General features: G+C 41.2%; 1 protein-coding gene across 1 annotated transcript in view; it reads right to left on the minus strand.

Annotated features, from left to right (window-relative positions):
- Positions 1–24,361, minus strand: part of LOC306888806 (calpain-5) — a gene marked incomplete at its 3' end in the record, with an annotated part of 76,407 nt that extends 52,046 nt beyond the window's left edge. Inside the window, exons 1-5 of the mRNA XM_079447280.1 lie at positions 24,191–24,361; positions 21,538–21,669; positions 21,121–21,332; positions 20,708–20,900; positions 20,028–20,221 (exon numbers count right to left, since the gene is read on the minus strand). Of these exons, the coding sequence (XP_079303406.1) occupies positions 20,028–20,221; positions 20,708–20,900; positions 21,121–21,332; positions 21,538–21,669; positions 24,191–24,355 (896 nt within the window). The 5' untranslated portion in view covers positions 24,356–24,361. The remainder of the gene's footprint in view (positions 1–20,027; positions 20,222–20,707; positions 20,901–21,120; positions 21,333–21,537; positions 21,670–24,190) is intronic.
- Positions 24,362–27,176: the final 2,815 nt, after the last annotated feature.

Consider the following 27,176-nt stretch of genomic DNA (forward strand, 5'->3'; position numbering starts at 1 on the left):
TCATCGCGTAAAATTTTGACAATGGTGTTTTCCGTTATGTCAATGTCCAATGGATAGATCAGTGTCTTGTCATCATAACTCCCTGTGTCATTGAAATAAACTTTTGTGAACAAGTACCGCGCGCTGACCGATTGCGCCACTGGAGCCATTCTGCAAAGTGATATTTAAGTTGCACAGAGATTCATGATTTCTCTCTCCCACTGACTTTAAGGTCATCGCGTTAAATTTTAACAGTGGTGTTTTCCGTTATGTCAATATCCAATGGATGGATCAGTGTCTTGTCATCATAACTCCCTGTATCATTGAAATAAACTTTTGTGTAGGTTGAAAGGGTTTAATTATAGTAAAGCTGTGCTCCAGGTGAGGCTCGAACTCACAACCTCGGCATTGCCCTGTCACGTACTGCTTTATAAGTACCGCGCGCTGACCGATTGCGCCACTGGAGACATTCTGCAAATTTATTTTTAAGTTGCACAGAGATTCGTGATTTCTCTCTCCCACTGACTTTAAGGTCATCGCGTTAAATTTTGACAGTGGTGTTTTCCGTTATGTCAATGTCCAATGGATGGATCAGTGTCTTGTCATCATCACTCCCTCTGTCATTGAAATAAACGTTTGTGTACAAGAACCGCGCGCTGACCGATTGCGCCACTGGAGCCATTCTGCAAAGTGATATTTAAGTTGCACAGAGATTCATGATTTCTCTCTCCCACTGACTTTAAGCTCATCGCGGTAAATTTTGACAGTGGTGTTTTCCGTTATGTCAAGGTCCAATGGATGGATCAGTGTCTTGTCATCATCACTCCCTGTATCATTGAAATTAACTTTCGTGTAGGTAGAAAGTGTTTCATTATAATAAGGCTGTGCTCCAGGTGAGGCTCGAACTCACAACCTCGGCATTGCTCTGTCATGTACTGCTTTATAAGTACCGCGCGCTGACCGATTGCACCACTGGAGCCATTCTGCAAAAAGATTTTTAAGTTGCACAGAGATTCATGATTTCTCTCTCCCACTGACTTTAAGGTCATCGCGTTAAATTTTGACAGTGGTGTTTTCCGTTATGTCAATGGATGGATCAGTGTCTTGTCATCATAACTCCCTGTATCATTGAAATAAACTTTTGTGTACAAGTACCGCGCGCTGACCGATTGCGCCACTGGAGCCATTCTGCAAAGTGATTTTTAAGTTGCACAGAGATTCATGATTTCTCTCTCCCACTGACTTTAAGCTCATCGCGTAAAATTTTGACAGTGGTGTTTTCCGTTATGTCAAGGTCTAATGGATGGATAAGTGTCTTGTCATCATCACTCCCTGTATCATTGAAATTAACTTTCGTGTAGGTAGAAAGTGTTTCATTATAATAAGGCTGTGCTCCAGGTGAGGCTCGACCTTACAACCTCGGCATTGCTCTGTCATGTACTGCTTTATAAGTACCGCGCGCTGACCGATTGCGCCACTGGAGCCATTCTGCAAAGTGATTTTTAAGTTGCACAGAGATTCATGATTTCTCTCTCCCACTGACTTTAAGGTCATCGCGTTAAATTTTAACAGTGGTGTTTTCCGTTATGTCAATATCCAATGGATGGATCAGTGTCTTGTCATCATAACTCCCTGTATCATTGAAATAAACTTTTGTGTAGGTTGAAAGGGTTTAATTATAGTAAAGCTGTGCTCCAGGTGAGGCTCGAACTCACAACCTCGGCATTGCTCTGTCATGTACTGCTTTATAAGTACCGCGCGCTGACCGATTGCGCCACTGGAGCCATTCTGCAAAGTGTTTTTTAAGTTGCACAGAGATTCATGATTTCTCTCTCCCACTGACTTTAAGGTCATCGCGTAAAATTTTGACAATGGTGTTTTCCGTTATGTCAATGTCCAATGGATAGATCAGTGTCTTGTCATCATAACTCCCTGTATCATTGAAATAAACTTTTGTGAACAAGTACCGCGCGCTGACCGATTGCGCCACTGGAGCCATTCTGCAAAGTGTTTTTTAAGTTGCACAGAGATTCATGATTTCTCTCTCCCACTGACTTTAAGGTCATCGCGTAAAATTTTGACAATGGTGTTTTCCGTTATGTCAATGTCCAATGGATAGATCAGTGTCTTGTCATCATAACTCCCTGTATCATTGAAATAAACTTTTGTGAACAAGTACCGCGCGCTGACCGATTGCGCCACTGGAGCCATTCTGCAAAGTGTTTTTTAAGTTGCACAGAGATTCATGATTTCTCTCTCCCAATGACTTTAAGGTCATCGCGTTAAATTTTAACAGTGGTGTTTTCCGTTATGTCAATATCCAATGGATAGATCAGTGTCTTGTCATCATAACTCCCTGTATCATTGAAATAAACTTTTGTGTAGGTTGAAAGGGTTTAATTATAGTAAAGCTGTGCTCCAGGTGAGGCTCGAACTCACAACCTCGGCATTTCCCTGTCACGTACTGCTTTATAAGTACCGCGAGGTGACCGATTGCGCCACTGGAGCCATTCTGCAAAGTGATATTTAAGTTGCACAGAGATTTATGATTTCTCTCTCCCACTGACTTTAAGCTCATCGCGTAAAATTTTGACAGTGGTGTTTTCCGTTATGTCAAGGTCTAATGGATGGATAAGTGTCTTGTCATCATCACTCCCTGTATCATTGAAATTAACTTTCGTGTAGGTAGAAAGTGTTTCATTATAATAAGGCTGTGCTCCAGGTGAGGCTCGAACTCACAACCTCGGCATTGCTCTGTCATGTACTGCTTTATAAGTACCGCGCGCTGACCGATTGCGCCACTGGAGCCATTCTGCAAAGTGATTTTTAAGTTGCACAGAGATTCGTGATTTCTCTCTCCCACTGACTTTAAGGTCATCGCGTTAAATTTTGACAGTGGTGTTTTCCGTTATGTCAATGTCCAATGGATGGATCAGTGTCTTGTCATCATCACTCCCTGTGTCATTGAAATAAACGTTTGTGTACAAGAACCGCGCGCTGACCGATTGCGCCACTGGAGCCATTCTGCAAAGTGATATTTAAGTTGCACAGAGATTCATGATTTCTCTCTCCCACTGACTTTAAGGTCATCGCGTTAAATTTTAACAGTGGTGTTTTCCGTTATGTCAATATCCAATGGATGGATCAGTGTCTTGTCATCATAACTCCCTGTATCATTGAAATAAACTTTTGTGTAGGTTGAAAGGGTTTAATTATAGTAAAGCTGTGCTCCAGGTGAGGCTCGAACTCACAACCTCGGCATTGCTCTGTCATGTACTGCTTTATAAGTACCGCGCGCTGACCGATTGCGCCACTGGAGCCATTCTGCAAAGTGTTTTTTAAGTTGCACAGAGATTCATGATTTCTCTCTCCCACTGACTTTAAGGTCATCGCGTAAAACTTTGACAATGGTGTTTTCCGTTATGTCAATGTCCAATGGATAGATCAGTGTCTTGTCATCATAACTCCCTGTATCATTGAAATAAACTTTTGTGAACAAGTACCGCGCGCTGACCGATTGCGCCACTGGAGCCATTCTGCAAAGTGATATTTAAGTTGCACAGAGATTCATGATTTCTCTCTCCCACTGACTTTAAGGTCATCGCGTTAAATTTTAACAGTGGTGTTTTCCGTTATGTCAATATCCAATGGATGGATCAGTGTCTTGTCATCATAACTCCCTGTATCATTGAAATAAACTTTTGTGTAGGTTGAAAGGGTTTAATTATAGTAAAGCTGTGCTCCAGGTGAGGCTCGAACTCACAACCTCGGCATTGCCCTGTCACGTACTGCTTTATAAGTACCGCGCGCTGACCGATTGCGCCACTGGAGCCATTCTGCAAAGTGATATTTAAGTTGCACAGAGATTCATGATTTCTCTCTCCCACTGACTTTAAGCTCATCGCGGTAAATTTTGACAGTGGTGTTTTCCGTTATGTCAAGGTCCAATGGATGGATCAGTGTCTTGTCATCATCACTCCCTGTATCATTGAAATAAACTTTTGTGTACAAGTCCCGCGAGGTGACCGATTGCGCCACTGGAGCCATTCTGCAAAGTGATATTTAAGTTGCACAGAGATTCATGATTTCTCTCTCCCACTGACTTTAAGCTCATCGCGTAAAATTTTGACAGTGGTGTTTTCCGTTATGTCAAGGTCTAATGGATGGATAAGTGTCTTGTCATCATCACTCCCTGTATCATTGAAATTAACTTTCGTGTAGGTAGAAAGTGTTTCATTATAATAAGGCTGTGCTCCAGGTGAGGCTCGAACTCACAACCTCGGCATTGCTCTGTCATGTACTGCTTTATAAGTACCGCGCGCTGACCGATTGCGCCACTGGAGCCATTCTGCAAATTTATTTTTAAGTTGCACAGAGATTCGTGATTTCTCTCTCCCACTGACTTTAAGGTCATCGCGTTAAATTTTGACAGTGGTGTTTTCCGTTATGTCAATGTCCAATGGATAGATCAGTGTCTTGTCATCATAACTCCCTGTATCATTGAAATAAACTTTTGTGTACAAGTACCGCGCGCTGACCGATTGCGCCACTGGAGCCATTCTGCAAAGTGATATTTAAGTTGCACAGAGATTCATGATTTCTCTCTCCCACTGACTTTAAGCTCATCGCGGTAAATTTTGACAGTGGTGTTTTCCGTTATGTCAATGTCCAATGGATAGATCAGTGTCTTGTCATCATCACTCCCTGTGTCATTGAAATAAACGTTTGTGTACAAGAACCGCGCGCTGACCGATTGCGCCACTGGAGCCATTCTGCAAAGTGATATTTAAGTTGCACAGAGATTCATGATTTCTCTCTCCCACTGACTTTAAGCTCATCGCGGTAAATTTTGACAGTGGTGTTTTCCGTTATGTCGAGGTCCAATGGATGGATCAGTGTCTTGTCATCATAACTCCCTGTATCATTGAAATTAACTTTCGTGTAGGTAGAAAGTGTTTCATTATAATAAGGCTGTGCTCCAGGTGAGGCTCGAACTCACAACCTCGGCATTGCTCTGTCATGTACTGCTTTATAAGTACCGCGCGCTGACCGATTGCGCCACTGGAGCCATTCTGCAAAAAGATTTTTAAGTTGCACAGAGATTCATGATTTCTCTCTCCCACTGACTTTAAGCTCATCGCGGTAAATTTTGACAGTGGTGTTTTCCGTTATGTCAAGGTCCAATGGATGGATCAGTGTCTTGTCATCATAACTCCCTGTATCATTGAAATAAACTTTTGTGTACAAGTACCGCGCGCTGACCGATTGCGCCACTGGAGCCATTCTGCAAAGTGATTTTTAAGTTGCACAGAGATTCATGATTTCTCTCTCCCACTGACTTTAAGCTCATCGCGTAAAATTTTGACAGTGGTGTTTTCCGTTATGTCAAGGTCTAATGGATGGATAAGTGTCTTGTCATCATCACTCCCTGTATCATTGAAATTAACTTTCGTGTAGGTAGAAAGTGTTTCATTATAATAAGGCTGTGCTCCAGGTGAGGCTCGACCTCACAACCTCGGCATTGCTCTGTCATGTACTGCTTTATAAGTACCGCGCGCTGACCGATTGCGCCGCTGGAGCCATTCTGCAAAGTGATTTTTAAGTTGCACAGAGATTCATGATTTCTCTCTCCCACTTACTTTAAGGTCATCGCGTTAAATTTTAACAGTGGTGTTTTCCGTTATGTCAATATCCAATGGATGGATCAGTGTCTTGTCATCATAACTCCCTGTATCATTGAAATAAACTTTTGTGTAGGTTGAAAGGGTTTAATTATAGTAAAGCTGTGCTCCAGGTGAGGCTCGAACTCACAACCTCGGCATTGCTCTGTCATGTACTGCTTTATAAGTACCGCGCGCTGACCGATTGCGCCACTGGAGCCATTCTGCAAAGTGATATTTAAGTTGCACAGAGATTCATGATTTCTCTCTCCCACTGACTTTAAGGTCATCGCGTTAAATTTTAACAGTGGTGTTTTCCGTTATGTCAATATCCAATGGATAGATCAGTGTCTTGTCATCATAACTCCCTGTATCATTGAAATAAACTTTTGTGAACAAGTACCGCGCGCTGACCGATTGCGCCACTGGAGCCATTCTGCAAAGTGATATTTAAGTTGCACAGAGATTCATGATTTCTCTCTCCCACTGACTTTAAGGTCATCGCGTTAAATTTTAACAGTGGTGTTTTCCGTTATGTCAATATCCAATGGATGGATCAGTGTCTTGTCATCATAACTCCCTGTATCATTGAAATAAACTTTTGTGTAGGTTGAAAGGGTTTAATTATAGTAAAGCTGTGCTCCAGGTGAGGCTCGAACTCACAACCTCGGCATTGCTCTGTCACGTACTGCTTTATAAGTACCGCGCGCTGACCGATTGCGCCACTGGAGCCATTCTGCAAAGTGATATTTAAGTTGCACAGAGATTCATGATTTCTCTCTCCCACTGACTTTAAGCTCATCGCGGTAAATTTTGACAGTGGTGTTTTCCGTTATGTCAAGGTCCAATGGATGGATCAGTGTCTTGTCATCATCACTCCCTGTATCATTGAAATAAACTTTTGTGTACAAGTCCCGCGAGGTGACCGATTGCGCCACTGGAGCCATTCTGCAAAGTGATATTTAAGTTGCACAGAGATTTATGATTTCTCTCTCCCACTGACTTTAAGCTCATCGCGTAAAATTTTGACAGTGGTGTTTTCCGTTATGTCAAGGTCTAATGGATGGATAAGTGTCTTGTCATCATCACTCCCTGTATCATTGAAATTAACTTTCGTGTAGGTAGAAAGTGTTTCATTATAATAAGGCTGTGCTCCAGGTGAGGCTCGAACTCACAACCTCGGCATTGCTCTGTCATGTACTGCTTTATAAGTACCGCGCGCTGACCGATTGCGCCACTGGAGCCATTCTGCAAATTTATTTTTAAGTTGCACAGAGATTCGTGATTTCTCTCCCACTGACTTTAAGGTCATCGCGTTAAATTTTGACAGTGGTGTTTTCCGTTTTGTCAATGTCCAATGGATGGATCAGTGTCTTGTCATCATCACTCCCTGTGTCATTGAAATAAACGTTTGTGTACAAGAACCGCGCGCTGACCGATTGCGCCACTGGAGCCATTCTGCAAAGTGATATTTAAGTTGCACAGAGATTCATGATTTCTCTCTCCCACTGACTTTAAGGTCATCGCGTTAAATTTTGACAGTGGTGTTTTCCGTTATGTCAATGTCCAATGGATGGATCAGTGTCTTGTCATCATCACTCCCTGTGTCATTGAAATAAACGTTTGTGTACAAGAACCGCGCGCTGACCGATTGCGCCACTGGAGCCATTCTGCAAAGTGATATTTAAGTTGCACAGAGATTCATGATTTCTCTCTCCCACTGACTTTAAGCTCATCGCGTAAAATTTTGACAGTGGTGTTTTCCGTTATGTCAAGGTCTAATGGATGGATAAGTGTCTTGTCATCATCACTCCCTGTATCATTGAAATTAACTTTCGTGTAGGTAGAAAGTGTTTCATTATAATAAGGCTGTGCTCCAGGTGAGGCTCGACCTCACAACCTCGGCATTGCTCTGTCATGTACTGCTTTATGAGTACCGCGCGCTGACCGATTGCGCCACTGGAGCCATTCTGCAAAGTGATTTTTAAGTTGCACAGAGATTCATGATTTCTCTCTCCCACTGACTTTAAGGTCATCGCGTTAAATTTTAACAGTGGTGTTTTCCGTTATGTCAATATCCAATGGATGGATCAGTGTCTTGTCATCATAACTCCCTGTATCATTGAAATAAACTTTTGTGTAGGTTGAAAGGGTTTAATTATAGTAAAGCTGTGCTCCAGGTGAGGATCGAACTCACAACCTCGGCATTGTTCTGTCATGTACTGCTTTATAAGTACCGCGCACTGACCGATTGCGCCACTGGAGCCATTCTGCAAAGTGATTTTTAAGTTGCACAGAGATTCATGATTTCTCTCTCCCACTGACTTTAAGGTCATCGCGTAAAATTTTGACAATGGTGTTTTCCGTTATGTCAATGTCCAATGGATAGATCAGTGTCTTGTCATCATAACTCCCTGTATCATTGAAATAAACTTTTGTGAACAAGTACCGCGCGCTGACCGATTGCGCCACTGGAGCCATTCTGCAAAGTGATATTTAAGTTGCACAGAGATTCATGATTTCTCTCTCCCACTGACTTTAAGCTCATCGCGTAAAATTTTGACAGTGGTGTTTTCCGTTATGTCAAGGTCTAATGGATGGATAAGTGTCTTGTCATCATCACTCCCTGTATCATTGAAATTAACTTTCGTGTAGGTAGAAAGTGTTTCATTATAATAAGGCTGTGCTCTAGGTGAGGCTCGAACTCACAACCTCGGCATTGCTCTGTCATGTACTGCTTTATAAGTACCGCGCGCTGACCGATTGCGCCACTGGAGCCATTCTGCAAATTTATTTTTAAGTTGCACAGAGATTCGTGATTTCTCTCTCCCACTGACTTTAAGGTCATCGCGTTAAATTTTGACAGTGGTGTTTTCCGTTATGTCAATGTCCAATGGATGGATCAGTGTCTTGTCATCATCACTCCCTGTGTCATTGAAATAAACGTTTGTGTACAAGAACCGCGCGCTGACCGATTGCGCCACTGGAGCCATTCTGCAAAGTGATATTTAAGTTGCACAGAGATTCATGATTTCTCTCTCCCACTGACTTTAAGCTCATCGCGGTAAATTTTGACAGTGGTGTTTTCCGTTATGTCAAGGTCCAATGGATGGATCAGTGTCTTGTCATCATCACTCCCTGTATCATTGAAATTAACTTTCGTGTAGGTAGAAAGTGTTTCATTATAATAAGGCTGTGCTCCAGGTGAGGCTCGAACTCACAACCTCGGCATTGCTCTGTCATGTACTGCTTTATAAGTACCGCGCGCTGACCGATTGCGCCACTGGAGCCATTCTGCAAATTTATTTTTAAGTTGCACAGAGATTCGTGATTTCTCTCCCACTGACTTTAAGGTCATCGCGTTAAATTTTGACAGTGGTGTTTTCCGTTTTGTCAATGTCCAATGGATGGATCAGTGTCTTGTCATCATCACTCCCTGTGTCATTGAAATAAACGTTTGTGTACAAGAACCGCGCGCTGACCGATTGCGCCACTGGAGCCATTCTGCAAAGTGATATTTAAGTTGCACAGAGATTCATGATTTCTCTCTCCCACTGACTTTAAGGTCATCGCGTTAAATTTTGACAGTGGTGTTTTCCGTTATGTCAATGTCCAATGGATGGATCAGTGTCTTGTCATCATCACTCCCTGTGTCATTGAAATAAACGTTTGTGTACAAGAACCGCGCGCTGACCGATTGCGCCACTGGAGCCATTCTGCAAAGTGATATTTAAGTTGCACAGAGATTCATGATTTCTCTCTCCCACTGACTTTAAGCTCATCGCGTAAAATTTTGACAGTGGTGTTTTCCGTTATGTCAAGGTCTAATGGATGGATAAGTGTCTTGTCATCATCACTCCCTGTATCATTGAAATTAACTTTCGTGTAGGTAGAAAGTGTTTCATTATAATAAGGCTGTGCTCCAGGTGAGGCTCGACCTCACAACCTCGGCATTGCTCTGTCATGTACTGCTTTATGAGTACCGCGCGCTGACCGATTGCGCCACTGGAGCCATTCTGCAAAGTGATTTTTAAGTTGCACAGAGATTCATGATTTCTCTCTCCCACTGACTTTAAGGTCATCGCGTTAAATTTTAACAGTGGTGTTTTCCGTTATGTCAATATCCAATGGATGGATCAGTGTCTTGTCATCATAACTCCCTGTATCATTGAAATAAACTTTTGTGTAGGTTGAAAGGGTTTAATTATAGTAAAGCTGTGCTCCAGGTGAGGATCGAACTCACAACCTCGGCATTGTTCTGTCATGTACTGCTTTATAAGTACCGCGCGCTGACCGATTGCGCCACTGGAGCCATTCTGCAAAGTGATTTTTAAGTTGCACAGAGATTCATGATTTCTCTCTCCCACTGACTTTAAGGTCATCGCGTAAAATTTTGACAATGGTGTTTTCCGTTATGTCAATGTCCAATGGATAGATCAGTGTCTTGTCATCATAACTCCCTGTATCATTGAAATAAACTTTTGTGAACAAGTACCGCGCGCTGACCGATTGCGCCACTGGAGCCATTCTGCAAAGTGATATTTAAGTTGCACAGAGATTCATGATTTCTCTCTCCCACTGACTTTAAGCTCATCGCGTAAAATTTTGACAGTGGTGTTTTCCGTTATGTCAAGGTCTAATGGATGGATAAGTGTCTTGTCATCATCACTCCCTGTATCATTGAAATTAACTTTCGTGTAGGTAGAAAGTGTTTCATTATAATAAGGCTGTGCTCTAGGTGAGGCTCGAACTCACAACCTCGGCATTGCTCTGTCATGTACTGCTTTATAAGTACCGCGCGCTGACCGATTGCGCCACTGGAGCCATTCTGCAAATTTATTTTTAAGTTGCACAGAGATTCGTGATTTCTCTCTCCCACTGACTTTAAGGTCATCGCGTTAAATTTTGACAGTGGTGTTTTCCGTTATGTCAATGTCCAATGGATGGATCAGTGTCTTGTCATCATCACTCCCTGTGTCATTGAAATAAACGTTTGTGTACAAGAACCGCGCGCTGACCGATTGCGCCACTGGAGCCATTCTGCAAAGTGATATTTAAGTTGCACAGAGATTCATGATTTCTCTCTCCCACTGACTTTAAGCTCATCGCGGTAAATTTTGACAGTGGTGTTTTCCGTTATGTCAAGGTCCAATGGATGGATCAGTGTCTTGTCATCATCACTCCCTGTATCATTGAAATTAACTTTCGTGTAGGTAGAAAGTGTTTCATTATAATAAGGCTGTGCTCCAGGTGAGGCTCGAACTCACAACCTCGGCATTGCTCTGTCATGTACTGCTTTATAAGTACCGCGCGCTGACCGATTGCGCCACTGGAGCCATTCTGCAAAAAGATTTTTAAGTTGCACAGAGATTCATGATTTCTCTCTCCCACTGACTTTAAGGTCATCGCGTTAAATTTTGACAGTGGTGTTTTCCGTTATGTCAATGTCCAATGGATGGATCAGTGTCTTGTCATCATAACTCCCTGTATCATTGAAATAAACTTTTGTGTACAAGTACCGCGCGCTGACCGATTGCGCCACTGGAGCCATTCTGCAAAGTGATTTTTAAGTTGCACAGAGATTCATGATTTCTCTCTCCCACTGACTTTAAGCTCATCGCGTAAAATTTTGACAGTGGTGTTTTCCGTTATGTCAAGGTCTAATGGATGGATAAGTGTCTTGTCATCATCACTCCCTGTATCATTGAAATTAACTTTCGTGTAGGTAGAAAGTGTTTCATTATAATAAGGCTGTGCTCCAGGTGAGGCTCGACCTCACAACCTCGGCATTGCTCTGTCATGTACTGCTTTATAAGTACCGCGCGCTGACCGATTGCGCCACTGGAGCCATTCTGCAAAGTGATTTTTAAGTTGCACAGAGATTCATGATTTCTCTCTCCCACTGACTTTAAGGTCATCGCGTTAAATTTTAACAGTGGTGTTTTCCGTTATGTCAAGGTCCAATGGATGGATCAGTGTCTTGTCATCATAACTCCCTGTATCATTGAAATAAACTTTTGTGTAGGTTGAAAGGGTTTAATTATAGTAAAGCTGTGCTCCAGGTGAGGCTTGAACTCACAACCTCGGCATTGCTCTGTCATGTACTGCTTTATAAGTACCGCGCGCTGACCGATTGCGCCACTGGAGCCATTCTGCAAAGTGTTTTTTAAGTTGCACAGAGATTCATGATTTCTCTCTCCCACTGACTTTAAGGTCATCGCGTAAAACTTTGACAATGGTGTTTTCCGTTATGTCAATGTCCAATGGATAGATCAGTGTCTTGTCATCATAACTCCCTGTATCATTGAAATAAACTTTTGTGAACAAGTACCGCGCGCTGACCGATTGCGCCACTGGAGCCATTCTGCAAAGTGATATTTAAGTTGCACAGAGATTCATGATTTCTCTCTCCCACTGACTTTAAGGTCATCGCGTTAAATTTTAACAGTGGTGTTTTCCGTTATGTCAATATCCAATGGATGGATCAGTGTCTTGTCATCATAACTCCCTGTATCATTGAAATAAACTTTTGTGTAGGTTGAAAGGGTTTAATTATAGTAAAGCTGTGCTCCAGGTGAGGCTCGAACTCACAACCTCGGCATTTCCCTGTCACGTACTGCTTTATAAGTACCGCGCGCTGACCGATTGCGCCACTGGAGCCATTCTGCAAAGTGATATTTAAGTTGCACAGAGATTCATGATTTCTCTCTCCCACTGACTTTAAGCTCATCGCGGTAAATTTTGACAGTGGTGTTTTCCGTTATGTCAATGTCCAATGGATAGATCAGTGTCTTGTCATCATCACTACCTGTATCATTGAAATAAACTTTTGTGTACAAGTACCGCGCGCTGACCGATTGCGCCACTGGAGCCATTCTGCAAAGTGATTTTTAAGTTGCACAGATATTCATGATTTCTCTCTCCCACTGACTTTAAGGTCATCGCGTTAAATTTTGACAGTGGTGTTTTCCGTTATGTAAAGTCAATGTCCAATGGATGGATCAGTGTCTTGTCATCATAACTCCCTGTATCATTGAAATAAACTTTTGTGTACAAGTACCGCGCGCTGACCGATTGCGCCACTGGAGCCATTCTGCAAAGTGATATTTAAGTTGCACAGAGATTCATGATTTCTCTCTCCCGCTGACTTTAAGCTCATCGCGTAAAATTTTGACAGTGGTGTTTTCCGTTATGTCAAGGTCTAATGGATGGATAAGTGTCTTGTCATCATCACTCCCTGTATCATTGAAATTAACTTTCGTGTAGGTAGAAAGTGTTTCATTATAATAAGGCTGTGCTCCAGGTGAGGCTCGAACTCACAACCTCGGCATTGCTCTGTCATGTACTGCTTTATAAGTACCGCGCGCTGACCGATTGCGCCACTGGAGCCATTCTGCAAATTTATTTTTAAGTTGCACAGAGATTCGTGATTTCTCTCTCCCACTGACTTTAAGGTCATCGCGTTAAATTTTGACAGTGGTGTTTTCCGTTATGTCAATGTCCAATGGATGGATCAGTGTCTTGTCATCATCACTCCCTGTGTCATTGAAATAAACGTTTGTGTACAAGAACCGCGCGCTGACCGATTGCGCCACTGGAGCCATTCTGCAAAGTGATATTTAAGTTGCACAGAGATTCATGATTTCTCTCTCCCACTGACTTTAAGCTCATCGCGTAAAATTTTGACAGTGGTGTTTTCCGTTATGTCAAGGTCCAATGGATGGATCAGTGTCTTGTCATCATCACTACCTGTATCATTGAAATAAACTTTTGTGTACAAGAACCGCGCGCTGACCGATTGCGCCACTGGAGCCATTCTGCAAAGTGGTATTTAAGTTGCACAGAGATTCATGATTTCTCTCTCCCACTGACTTTAAGGTCATCGCGTTAAATTTTGACAGTGGTGTTTTCCGTTATGTCAATGTCCAATGGATGGATCAGTGTCTTGTCATCATAACTCCCTGTATCATTGAAATAAACTTTTGTGTAGGTAGAAAGGGTTCAATTATAATAAGGCTGTGCTCCAGGTGAGGCTCGAACTCACAACCTCGGCATTGCTCTGTCATTTACTGCTTTATAAGTACCGCAAGCTGACCGATTGTGCAACTGGAGCCATTCTGCAAAGTGATATTTAAGTTGCACAGAGATTCATGATTTCTCTCTCCCGCTGACTTCAAGCTCATCGCGTAAAATTTTGACAGTGGTGTTTTCCGTTATGTCAATGTCCAATGGATAGATCAGTGTCTTGTCATCATAACTTCCTGTATCATTGAAATAAACTTTTGTGAACAAGTACCGCGCGCTGACCGATTGCGCCACTGGAGCCATTCTGCAAAGTGATATTTAAGTTGCACAGAGATTCATGATTTCTCTCTCCCACTGACTTTAAGGTCATTGCGTTAAATTTTAACAGTGGTGTTTTCCGTTATGTCAATATCCAATGGATGGATCAGTGTCTTGTCATCATAACTCCCTGTATCATTGAAATAAACTTTTGTGTAGGTTGAAAGGGTTTAATTATAGTAAAGCTGTGCTCCAGGTGAGGCTCGAACTCACAACCTCGGCATTGCCCTGTCACGTACTGCTTTATAAGTACCGCGCGCTGACCGATTGCGCCACTGGAGCCATTCTGCAAAGTGATATTTAAGTTGCACAGAGATTCATGATTTCTCTCTCCCACTGACTTTAAGCTCATCGCGGTAAATTTTGACAGTGGTGTTTTCCGTTATGTCAATGTCCAATGGATAGATCAGTGTCTTGTCATCATCACTACCTGTATCATTGAAATAAACTTTTGTGTACAAGTACCGCGCGCTGACCGATTGCGCCACTGGAGCCATTCTGCAAAGTGATTTTTAAGTTGCACAGAGATTCATGATTTCTCTCTCCCACTGACTTTAAGGTCATCGCGTTAAATTTTGACAGTGGTGTTTTCCGTTATGTAAAGTCAATGTCCAATGGATGGATCAGTGTCTTGTCATCATAACTCCCTGTATCATTGAAATAAACTTTTGTGTACAAGTACCGCGCGCTGACCGATTGCGCCACTGGAGCCATTCTGCAAAGTGATATTTAAGTTGCACAGAGATTCATGATTTCTCTCTCCCGCTGACTTTAAGCTCATCGCGTAAAATTTTGACAGTGGTGTTTTCCGTTATGTCAAGGTCTAATGGATGGATAAGTGTCTTGTCATCATCACTCCCTGTATCATTGAAATTAACTTTCGTGTAGGTAGAAAGTGTTTCATTATAATAAGGCTGTGCTCCAGGTGAGGCTCGAACTCACAACCTCGGCATTGCTCTGTCATGTACTGCTTTATAAGTACCGCGCGCTGACCGATTGCGCCACTGGAGCCATTCTGCAAATTTATTTTTAAGTTGCACAGAGATTCGTGATTTCTCTCTCCCACTGACTTTAAGGTCATCGCGTTAAATTTTGACAGTGGTGTTTTCCGTTATGTCAATGTCCAATGGATGGATCAGTGTCTTGTCATCATCACTCCCTGTGTCATTGAAATAAACGTTTGTGTACAAGAACCGCGCGCTGACCGATTGCGCCACTGGAGCCATTCTGCAAAGTGATATTTAAGTTGCACAGAGATTCATGATTTCTCTCTCCCACTGACTTTAAGCTCATCGCGGTAAATTTTGACAGTGGTGTTTTCCGTTATGTCAAGGTCCAATGGATGGATCAGTGTCTTGTCATCATCACTCCCTGTATCATTGAAATTAACTTTCGTGTAGGTAGAAAGTGTTTCATTATAATAAGGCTGTGCTCCAGGTGAGGCTCGAACTCACAACCTCGGCATTGCTCTGTCATGTACTGCTTTATAAGTACCGCGCGCTGACCGATTGCGCCACTGGAGCCATTCTGCAAAAAGATTTTTAAGTTGCACAGAGATTCATGATTTCTCTCTCCCACTGACTTTAAGGTCATCGCGTTAAATTTTGACAGTGGTGTTTTCCGTTATGTCAATGTCCAATGGATGGATCAGTGTCTTGTCATCATAACTCCCTGTATCATTGAAATAAACTTTTGTGTACAAGTACCGCGCGCTGACCGATTGCGCCACTGGAGCCATTCTGCAAAGTGATTTTTAAGTTGCACAGAGATTCATGATTTCTCTCTCCCACTGACTTTAAGCTCATCGCGTAAAATTTTGACAGTGGTGTTTTCCGTTATGTCAAGGTCTAATGGATGGATAAGTGTCTTGTCATCATCACTCCCTGTATCATTGAAATTAACTTTCGTGTAGGTAGAAAGTGTTTCATTATAATAAGGCTGTGCTCCAGGTGAGGCTCGACCTCACAACCTCGGCATTGCTCTGTCATGTACTGCTTTATAAGTACCGCGCGCTGACCGATTGCGCCACTGGAGCCATTCTGCAAAGTGATTTTTAAGTTGCACAGAGATTCATGATTTCTCTCTCCCACTGACTTTAAGGTCATCGCGTTAAATTTTAACAGTGGTGTTTTCCGTTATGTCAAGGTCCAATGGATGGATCAGTGTCTTGTCATCATAACTCCCTGTATCATTGAAATAAACTTTTGTGTAGGTTGAAAGGGTTTAATTATAGTAAAGCTGTGCTCCAGGTGAGGCTTGAACTCACAACCTCGGCATTGCTCTGTCATGTACTGCTTTATAAGTACCGCGCGCTGACCGATTGCGCCACTGGAGCCATTCTGCAAAGTGTTTTTTAAGTTGCACAGAGATTCATGATTTCTCTCTCCCACTGACTTTAAGGTCATCGCGTAAAACTTTGACAATGGTGTTTTCCGTTATGTCAATGTCCAATGGATAGATCAGTGTCTTGTCATCATAACTCCCTGTATCATTGAAATAAACTTTTGTGAACAAGTACCGCGCGCTGACCGATTGCGCCACTGGAGCCATTCTGCAAAGTGATATTTAAGTTGCACAGAGATTCATGATTTCTCTCTCCCACTGACTTTAAGGTCATCGCGTTAAATTTTAACAGTGGTGTTTTCCGTTATGTCAATATCCAATGGATGGATCAGTGTCTTGTCATCATAACTCCCTGTATCATTGAAATAAACTTTTGTGTAGGTTGAAAGGGTTTAATTATAGTAAAGCTGTGCTCCAGGTGAGGCTCGAACTCACAACCTCGGCATTGCCCTGTCACGTACAGCTTTATAAGTACAGCGCGCTGACCGATTGCGCCACTGGAGCCATTCTGCAAAGTGATATTTAAGTTGCACAGAGATTCATGATTTCTCTCTCCCACTGACTTTAAGCTCATCGCGGTAAATTTTGACAGTGGTGTTTTCCGTTATGTCAATGTCCAATGGATAGATCAGTGTCTTGTCATCATCACTACCTGTATCATTGAAATAAACTTTTGTGTACAAGTACCGCGCGCTGACCGATTGCGCCACTGGAGCCATTCTGCAAAGTGATTTTTAAGTTGCACAGAGATTCATGATTTCTCTCTCCCACTGACTTTAAGGTCATCGCGTTAAATTTTGACAGTGGTGTTTTCCGTTATGTAAAGTCAATGTCCAATGGATGGATCAGTGTCTTGTCATCATAACTCCCTGTATCATTGAAATAAACTTTTGTGTACAAGTACCGCGCGCTGACCGATTGCGCCACTGGAGCCATTCTGCAAAGTGATTTTTAAGTTGCACAGAGATTCATGATTTCTCTCTCCCACTGACTTTAAGCTCATCGCGTAAAATTTTGACAGTGGTGTTTTCCGTTATGTCAAGGTCTAATGGATGGATAAGTGTCTTGTCATCATCACTCCCTGTATCATTGAAATTAACTTTCGTGTAGGTAGAAAGTGTTTCATTATAATAAGGCTGTGCTCCAGGTGAGGCTCGACCTCACAACCTCGGCATTGCTCTGTCACGTACAGCTTTATAAGTACAGCGCGCTGACCGATTGCGCCACTGGAGCCATTCTGCAAAGTGATATTTAAGTTGCACAGAGATTCATGATTTCTCTCTCCCACTGACTTTAAGCTCATCGCGGTAAATTTTGACAGTGGTGTTTTCCGTTATGTCAATGTCCAATGGATAGATCAGTGTCTTGTCATCATCACTACCTGTATCATTGAAATAAACTTTTGTGTACAAGTACCGCGCGCTGACCGATTGCGCCACTGGAGCCATTCTGCAAAGTGATTTTTAAGTTGCACAGAGATTCATGATTTCTCTCTCCCACTGACTTTAAGGTCATCGCGTTAAATTTTGACAGTGGTGTTTTCCGTTATGTAAAGTCAATGTCCAATGGATGGATCAGTGTCTTGTCATCATAACTCCCTGTATCATTGAAATAAACTTTTGTGTACAAGTACCGCGCGCTGACCGATTGCGCCACTGGAGCCATTCTGCAAAGTGATATTTAAGTTGCACAGAGATTCATGATTTCTCTCTCCCACTGACTTTAAGCTCATCGCATAAAATTTTGACAGTGGTGTTTTCCGTTATGTCAAGTCAATGTCCAATGGATGGATCAGTGTCTTGTCATCATCACTCCCTGTATCATTGAAATAAACTTTTGTGTACAAGTACCGCGCGCTGACCGATTGCGCCACTGGAGCCATTCTGCAAAGTGATATTCAAGTTGCACAGAGATTCATGATTTCTCTCTCCCGCTGACTTTAAGCTCATCGCGTTAAATTTTGACAGTGGTGTTTTCCGTTATGTCAAGTCAATGTCCAATGGATGGATCAGTGTCTTGTCATCATAACTCCCTGTATCATTGAAATAAACTTTTGTGTAGGTTGAAAGGGTTTAATTATAATAAGGCTGTGCTCCAGGTGAGGCTCGAACTCACAACCCTTGGCATTGCCCTGTCACGTACTGCTTTATAAGTACCGCTCGCTGACCGATTGCGCCACTGGAGCCATTCTGCAAAGTGATATTTAAGTTGCACAGAGATTCATGATTTCTCTCTCCCGCTGACTTTAAGCATGCGCGTAAAATTTTGACAGTGGTGTTTTCCGTTATGTCAAGGTCCAATGGATGGATCAGTGTCTTGTCATCATCACTACCTGTATCATTGAAATAAACTTTTGTGTACAAGAACCGCGCGCTGACCGATTGCGCCACTGGAGCCATTCTGCAAAGTGGTATTTAAGTTGCACAGAGATTCATGATTTCTCTCTCCCACTGACTTTAAGGTCATCGCGTTAAATTTTGACAGTGGTGTTTTCCGTTATGTCAATGTCCAATGGATGGATCAGTGTCTTGTCATCATAACTCCCTGTATCATTGAAATAAACTTTTGTGTAGGTAGAAAGGGTTCAATTATAATAAGGCTGTGCTCCAGGTGAGGCTCGAACTCACAACCTCGGCATTGCTCTGTCATTTACTGCTTTATAAGTACCGCACGCTGACCGATTGTGCAACTGGAGCCATTCTGCAAAGTGATATTTAAGTTGCACAGAGATTCATGATTTCTCTCTCCCGCTGACTTCAAGCTCATCGCGTAAAATTTTGACAGTGGTGTTTTCCGTTATGTCAAGTCAATGTCCAATGGATGGATCAGTGTCTTGTCATCATCACTCCCTGTGTCATTGAAATAAACGTTTGTGTACAAGAACCGCCCGCTGACCGATTGCGCCACTGGAGCCATTCTGCAAAGTGATATTTAAGTTGCACAGAGATTCATGATTTCTCTCTCCCACTGACTTTAAGGTCATCGCGTTAAATTTTGACAGTGGTGTTTTCCGTTATGTCAAGGTCCAATGGATGGATCAGTGTCTTGTCATCATAACTCCTTGTATCATTGAAACAAACTTTCGTGTAAGTAGAAAGTGTTTTATTATAATAAGGCTGTGCTCCAGGTGAGGCTCGAAGTCACAACCTCAACATTGCCCTGTCACATACTGCTTTATAAGTACCGCACGCTGACCAATTGCACCACTGGAGCCGTTCTGTACAGTGCGTTTTATGTTGCATAGAGATTTATGATTTCTCTGTCCCACTGGCTTGTAGCTCACTACTTAGAAAGTTGACATAGTGGTGTTATTCGTCATGTCAACTCAATGTCCAAAGGACGGCTCAGAGTCTTATCATTACTCCCAGTATCATTGAATCATACTTTCCCTGATTAACTTATGGTTTCATCAGAACAATGAAATCTATAGAGGTTTAGAACAACTCGAAGGTGAGTAAATGATGACAGAATTTTAATTTTTGTATGAAGTATCCTTTTCATTTACATTACTGGCCTATTTAATTTGGATACAGAAACCCAAATGATCTGGCATTGATTTTTACTACAATCATTTCTGACAGGTTCAAACATTTTTTATTATACACAAAGAAATGCTTCGGATGAGACAAACATTTTTGTCAATTTAATTTAACAATTCTAAATCATTTCATTTCTGAGAGAGATAGGTAGAGAAAAACTCACCCTACACTCCAAGCTCCTGTCCAGTCAGTTGTGCCCCATGGGTTCCTCATCCGCACCATAAATATATGTGGTGTACCACACGTAACTTGTAGATTGTCTGACATGCGGAGTTTCCTGATTGCAGTCACACCATATGCATGGCCCTTTATCAGTCCACAATCCAGAACTGATTCTACCAGCTCGCCTTCTGCTGGCTGCAGACCACAAAAGAGAATGTTTGCAATATGGAGCTATAAATTCAATATGATAAAGTAACTTTACTTAAATTATTATATAATAAAAAACTTTATTAGACAATGTCAAGACAGATCAAACATAAAAAATATGAGAGATTATTAGACCTGGCACTTCTTGCTTGCCGAACATTGGGTGTGCACACAAATGCACAAGTGTTTTTAAGAACTGATGTGATAATGTGTTCATCTGCAAAATACTGTGATTACTTTCACAGAAAGCAAATTGCCTTTTGATTTTGAAAGAGTGCACACAGATATTTTCGTTCAGTTTGCCATTGTGTGCATAAACAATGACGTGTACTTAAAAAAATTGTTTCAGTGCAAGCAGAATTTATACTTGAGGGCTCTGCCAGCTGTCACATATTATATATTGTCATGTGTGTTTAGTTTGTGGATTTGAAGAGTGTTTAGACTATAGCATTGTTTTCTTCTATGGCTTCTGACCCGAATGGAGCAGGTAATAAGGGCTTTATGGCTGTGGGCATAGGCTAGTGTTTGGAACAGCATCCTCCTCTGGCCAGCATGCTGCTTCAGTTTCTTTTGGTCCAGACTGAGTGGTTCAGAAACACCACCAGTAAAATCAACCAGAGCTTCAGCAGTATTTCCTCCCTCTAGAGCTTCATAGCATCCATTGAGTCTAATACATCGAGAGAGAGAGAGAGAGAGAGAGAGAGAGAGAGTGAGAGAGAGAGATTTTATTGATTTATTATTATTAGATTATTTATGTAATTGAAATATAGCAGTGAAAACTAAAAGTAAAAGTAATCCAAATGTGTGTGTGTGTGTGTGTGTGTGTGTGTGTGCGTGCGTGCGTGCGTGCGTGTTTGGATTCTTTCCTTGTGTGACAGATGTCTCACTTGGCATAGGCTTTCTCCAGCAAAGCACTCCAAAATTCCCATGGGGTTGCAGAACGACAGAAAAGCAGTGTTCCATCCTGACTGACAGGTAAACGATCATCCACTACAACATCTGTCCACTGTCCCAGTCTCCAGAAACAAAAGTGAAAAATTCCAGCATAAAGGTCGGGACGTTTTGGGTTCCACTCCTGTTCGACATGATCAGGAATTACCTGAAACCAATTGATTTGGGAATATGAAGAGTGTAAACTAAAGTGAAATCCTGACTAAATTTTTTGTTGTCTTATTTGTAAGTTTAAAAAGCATACATAAGTATAAAAGCATCTCATAAATGGATCAATGTAAACATATGCTATTGTATACGTATTACTGTCAGATTTGGATTTAGTTATATTATTTTGCACCAACTATTCTGACCTTCTTCCAGAGTGACGGTTCTGATGCCAGACAGGATGTTGCAGCTACCATCCAGCAGTTACCCAGGCTGCCCTGATGCAGATCTCTTGTGCTGATTCCATCCACAAATAGTCGTGGGCTCTTACATAATTCCTAGGTGCATCATCATCATTTTTGTTTTTATTTAATTTAAAACCACTTAATTTCATTTTGCTGACACAAGTGGGTATGAACAAACTGCAATTGGTTCATCACCTTACCATTACCATGCCATTTACTGTTGTAGATGTCTGTGCCTGTGTGCATTTGCTTTTAATATACAAAAGCAAACCTTGCTGACTCGTAAAATTTCACATTTAGCAATAGCCTCATCAGTATCAGATTATACTCATAAACAGAAGAGGCATAAACGTGAATTGAAATTTTTTAATTACTGAGAAATATAAATAATAATGCTCTTGTAGGCCTACCTGATGCTACAAACATCACCTCATTTTGTAACTGATGAATTATTCACAGCTTTCACTCCTTCCATTAAAATGTTTAAAGTACATTTTCCCATATAGTCCCTCTATATTTTCATGCTTCATGTAGTGATGTAGACAATCCCCCTTATTCGACACCATACAAGTGACACACACTCTCTAATGGGTCAGGTTACTTCAGGCTGACGTCTTGCAGCTGGAAAAACCCCTTAAATTTAACATATCTCTAATACTGCTGACCCTGTATCCGCATTTAGAATCACAAGAGTCACCAGAGCGATTTACCCACCAATACTAGAGGGTCAGATACTGCTGACTTGTCATCAAACCACATGCAGGAACTTGTACTATTCTTAGAGTTTCCCAAGCAGTAATCTATTTTAAAGAATAGTTTTTTGTTTGGAAATATTTTGCAGTGTAGAAAAAAGCAGTAATGATTGGAATGACTAAAGTTTTAACGTAAGTTTGTCACTCTTTGTTATATTGCAGCCATTTGCTAAAATCATTTAAGTTCTTTTTTTCTCATTAATGTACACACAGCACCCCATATTGACAGAAAAACACAGAATTGTTGACATTTTTGCAGATTTATTAAAAAAGAAAAACTGAAATATTACATGGTATATTACATTTTACCTTCATTTGAGTCCAGCTGTGTTTGATTATACTTTTAGACTTGATTAGGAAACCCACACACCTGTCTATCTAAGACCTTACAGCTCACTGTGCATGTCAGAGCAAATGAGAATCATGAGGTCAAAGGAACTGCCTGAAGAGCTCAGAGACAGAATTGTGGCAAGGCACAGATCTGGACAAGGTAACAAAAACATTTCTGCTGCACTTAAGGTTCCGAAGAGCACAGTGTCCTCCATAATCCTTAAATGGACGACGTTTGGGACGACCAGAACCCTTCCGAGAGCTGGCCGTCCGGCCAAACTGAGTTATCAGGGGAGAAGAGCCTTGGTGAGAGAGGTAAATAACCCAAAGATCACTGTGGCTGAGCTCCAGAGATGCAGTCGGGAGATGGGAGAAAGTTGTAGAAAGTCAACCATCACTGCAACCCTCCACCAGTGGGGGCTTTATGGCAGAGTGGCCCGACTGAAGCCTCTCCTAAGTGCAAGACACATGAAAGCCCGCATGGAGTTTGCTAAAAAACACCTGAAGGACTCCAAGATGGAGAGAAATAAGATTCTCTGGTCTGATGAGACCAGACTTTTTGGCCTTAATTCTAAGCGGTATGTGTGGAGAAAACAGTCCCAACAGTGAAGCATGGTAGTGGCAGCATCATGCTGTGGGGGTGTTTTTCAGCTGCAGGGACAGGACGACTGGTTGCATGAGGGAAAGATGACTGCGGCCAAGTACAAGGATATCCTGGACGAAAACCTTCTCCAGAGTGCTCAAGACCTCAGACTGGGCCGAAGGTTCACCTTCCAACAAGACAATGACCCTAAGCATATAGCTAAAATAACGAAGGAGTGGCTTCACAACAACTTCGTGACTGTTCTTGAATGGCTCAGCCAGAGCCCTGACTTGAACCCAATTGAGCATTTCTACAGAGACCTGAAAATGACTGTCCACCAACGTTTACCATCCAACCTGACAGAACTGGAGAAGATCTACAAGGAGGAATGGCAGAGGATCCCCAAATCCAGATGTGAAAAACTTGTTGCATCTTTCCCAAAAAGACTCATGGCTGTATTAGATCAAAAGGGTGCTTCTACTAAATACTGAGCAAAGGGTCTGAACACTTAGGACCATGTGATATTTCAGTTTTTCTTTTTTAATAAATCTGCAAAAATGTCAACAATTCTGTGTTTTTCTGTCAATATGGGGTGCTGTATGTACATTAATGAGAACCGCTCACTCTACCCCTGCCCTCCCTTTCGAAACACTACGACAGCTGACAGAACATGGCGAATTATATGCAAGTCGACCCGCGGTGTGTGTAGATCGAAATAGCTCACGGTAATAGAAACATAACGCTTCATTATGTAAGCTCTTTATACAGCTCTGAAGACATAGCTATGTATATTATATTGCATTTCAATCAATAGATCATCGCAAAAATGAAACACTGGACCTTTAAGTTTTTCTAATACGTTTTTACTTTGCATGCATTTTCTTCAATAAAATGGCACACGTGCTTGTACACTATATAGGCATTTATGTGATTTGTAACTTTCTCTTACCTTTGGTCTTTTCCATGTCAATCCTTGAGGGGGAGCTCTTTTATAGAACAATGACTCAGCTGAGGGAGGAAAGTATGGATCTTGGAACAGTGCACCTCTCTTCAGACATGCCTTCTTCAGTTTATGATAACACTGACCCTGAAACTTGCGCACTTTATCTGGCATACTAAAGAGAGGAGGAAGCAAAGAAAAAAGGAAACAAGTGAGAAAGAGATGGGGAAAAGAGATTACGGTTACAGAGTTGGAAGAATAAGAGTGGAAGTTGTGTTCTATACAATTTCCATAAATAATCACCTAACGTTCTCAATTCTCTATTCATTTACTTTGATTTCAGAAAGCATTAGTTTGTAAATAACGCCAACAGAATTTTACCACGGTGTTATACCTTGTGCTGTAACCTCAAGTTTAACTTCTGTTTCAGGGATGACTGGGTAACAAGGGTTATTTGCAGACAGTTTGCCCTGGAAATGGAGAAGGGTTAAACATGGTGAAGAGGTTTAAAGGTATCAGTGGTCCCTTGGTAAGAAATAACACACTGATAAAAAGGTTAAGAGAAAAGAATTATGCTCTTAATGTTTTTGAGCAGTGATAGGCTATGATTCGCATACATGTGGTAAGTGTTCAAAAGTGGTAAGGTAGTGAAAGAGCCCCAAATAAAGTGTCCATTTGTATATGTGTGTGTGGGAATGTAATATGGTTTAGCAGCCAATCTATCTTTCGTGGGTCTGGCACCGGGCTCAAGGGAGGCTACATGCGCTGACAAAGTGTGCTGATACGCAAGCCGCTCTGATGTGTGTTTGTATGTTTGTATTTGCGTTAGTGCTTCTGTGTGTTTGTGTGTGGGTCAGGTTTCAATGTCCCCATAATAATAATAAAACGTGAAATCAACTATCCCCACTAGGGAAATATCATAAACATAATATATAATGTTTTAGTTAACCTTTTCAAATTAAGAATGTTTAGGTAAAAGGATCGGTCTGGGGAAAGGGGTTATAAGGATAGAAGTAGGCGCAGAAAAAAATCATAAGTAAAAATAAGACAAATGTGTGTAGTTCTGTGCACACATACCAGATCACACACATAAATAGAACTGTTAATGTTCTCTTAAAGGGGTCATATGACATGGCTAAAATGGATATTATAGTTTGATTTAGATGTAACGCAATGTTTATAAACATCTATTTACATACACAGATTTAAGGTTCGTGTTTAGAAGTTTTTGAACATTATATTCTAAACATTTGTATGTAATACAATATAGTAATGTCAAAAATGTATTTTGTAAAGAAACCAAAATACAGAAATAAAAGAATTCTGCTTATTTTTGCTGCTCAATTTGTATATATATTTGATATATTTAGAAGTTTGTCATTTAACTTCCTAGGAACGTAAGATGCATACTTCTAAATAAGTTATTTGCATAATGTTTAATTCTGGCCCTTTGGTTATATGCAGATCTGCTTCACATTGATCTCGTTAGTCAGTTTGTCCAATTGCACTGCAATTTTTAAAATGTGTCACAGATCATCAATTAGATTGAGATCAGGATTTTGAGTGGCCCAGAACCTTAACCTTTTTGTTTTCGGGCCATTGCTATGTAAATTTGTGTCTGTTTGGGATCATTCTCTTAGTAAATTTTGCACCACTCCTTCCTACTTCTATTTAAATGAAATGCCTAATCCCTGGTGATTAGTCAAACAGGAAATAAACCCCACAGCATGATGGGGGCTTCTAGATTTTTTTGCTGTATGTGGTTTTCTGAGAAGTGGAACAGCTTGATTTGGATCACACATATCTAATTTTTGTGGCTCTTGGCCACACAATCTTTTCTCCCTACACATCCTACTTTCACCTTAGATTCACAACAAGGATAATTATCCCTTGACACAAGGGTATTTTTCTGCAGGAAATGTGGTAGTTATTTTAATGATTCACACATGGAGGCAGATTGCAAAGCAATTGTGTCCTTGTTAGGGTAATTGTTTTTGATCAGTGTAAGCCCTGAAATTGTACAACAGGACTGAATCACATCTTATTTCACCAAAAAGCAATTCAATAATTCATTTTTAATTGTTACACTTTAAATATGATGGAAAACTGGTAAACGTTCTAAATACTTTTGCACTGCAGCGTTTACAACTTTGTTATATGCAATGCCAAAATTACTTCAGAGACTTATGTGTGTTTGTTGCAGCTATTAATTTCACGAAAATCATGATATCCACAAGCACTTTTAATAGACTGTACAATATGACACTATAATGCACAGAGAATAGTACAACTTTGATCAAATTAAAACGTAATACTTAATGTGACATTTTTTTATCAATAAGAATGTCACTGTGGATCCTAGTACATAAATGGGTAGTTGACAAATAAACCATAAATGTTTCCTATGGTGTGACAACAAACATTTAGAGAGGCAACATAACAATGAAGATAAATCACTCTTATGCTATTCTATATAATATAATATATTATTAACAGTTTATTTTCTCCATTTTTGCTATGTCATACCATAGGACAAATGTACGCTATATTTGTCAAACTACGCAAATACCACTGCATGAATAATAAAAGATGCAATACAAACCCAAAGCCAAATGGACAGAGCACTTACCTTCACCTCTGGTTTTGTGTATTCTCTGTGTGATTTTACTACTGCAGATATATCCAATAATAAAGGTAGTGTCACAAGTAATTTGCAGAGTATTTGTTTAGGGCGACAGGTATAAGACTTTGGCCATGGGTAATTTTGCAGTAATACTGTCCATGTGGCTGATATGTCAGGATCCCTGCAACAGGTGTTTCCTTTCTGCCTAACTCGTCTGTTTGACGTCGCTCTGACAACCGAGACTTGTCCACTGAGCCAGGTGTGGGTTTTCTTGAGTCTTCTAAATACGTAGATGCTTTTGGCATGTGTTTAAAATAATATTTTACTAAGCTTTATTATATATATTTATTAAACATATACAAGGTAATGTAT

The sequence above is a fragment of the Barbatula barbatula genome (assembly GCF_947034865.1).
Source record: "Barbatula barbatula genome assembly, chromosome: 1".
Taxonomy (NCBI): Eukaryota; Metazoa; Chordata; class Actinopteri; order Cypriniformes; family Nemacheilidae; genus Barbatula; species Barbatula barbatula.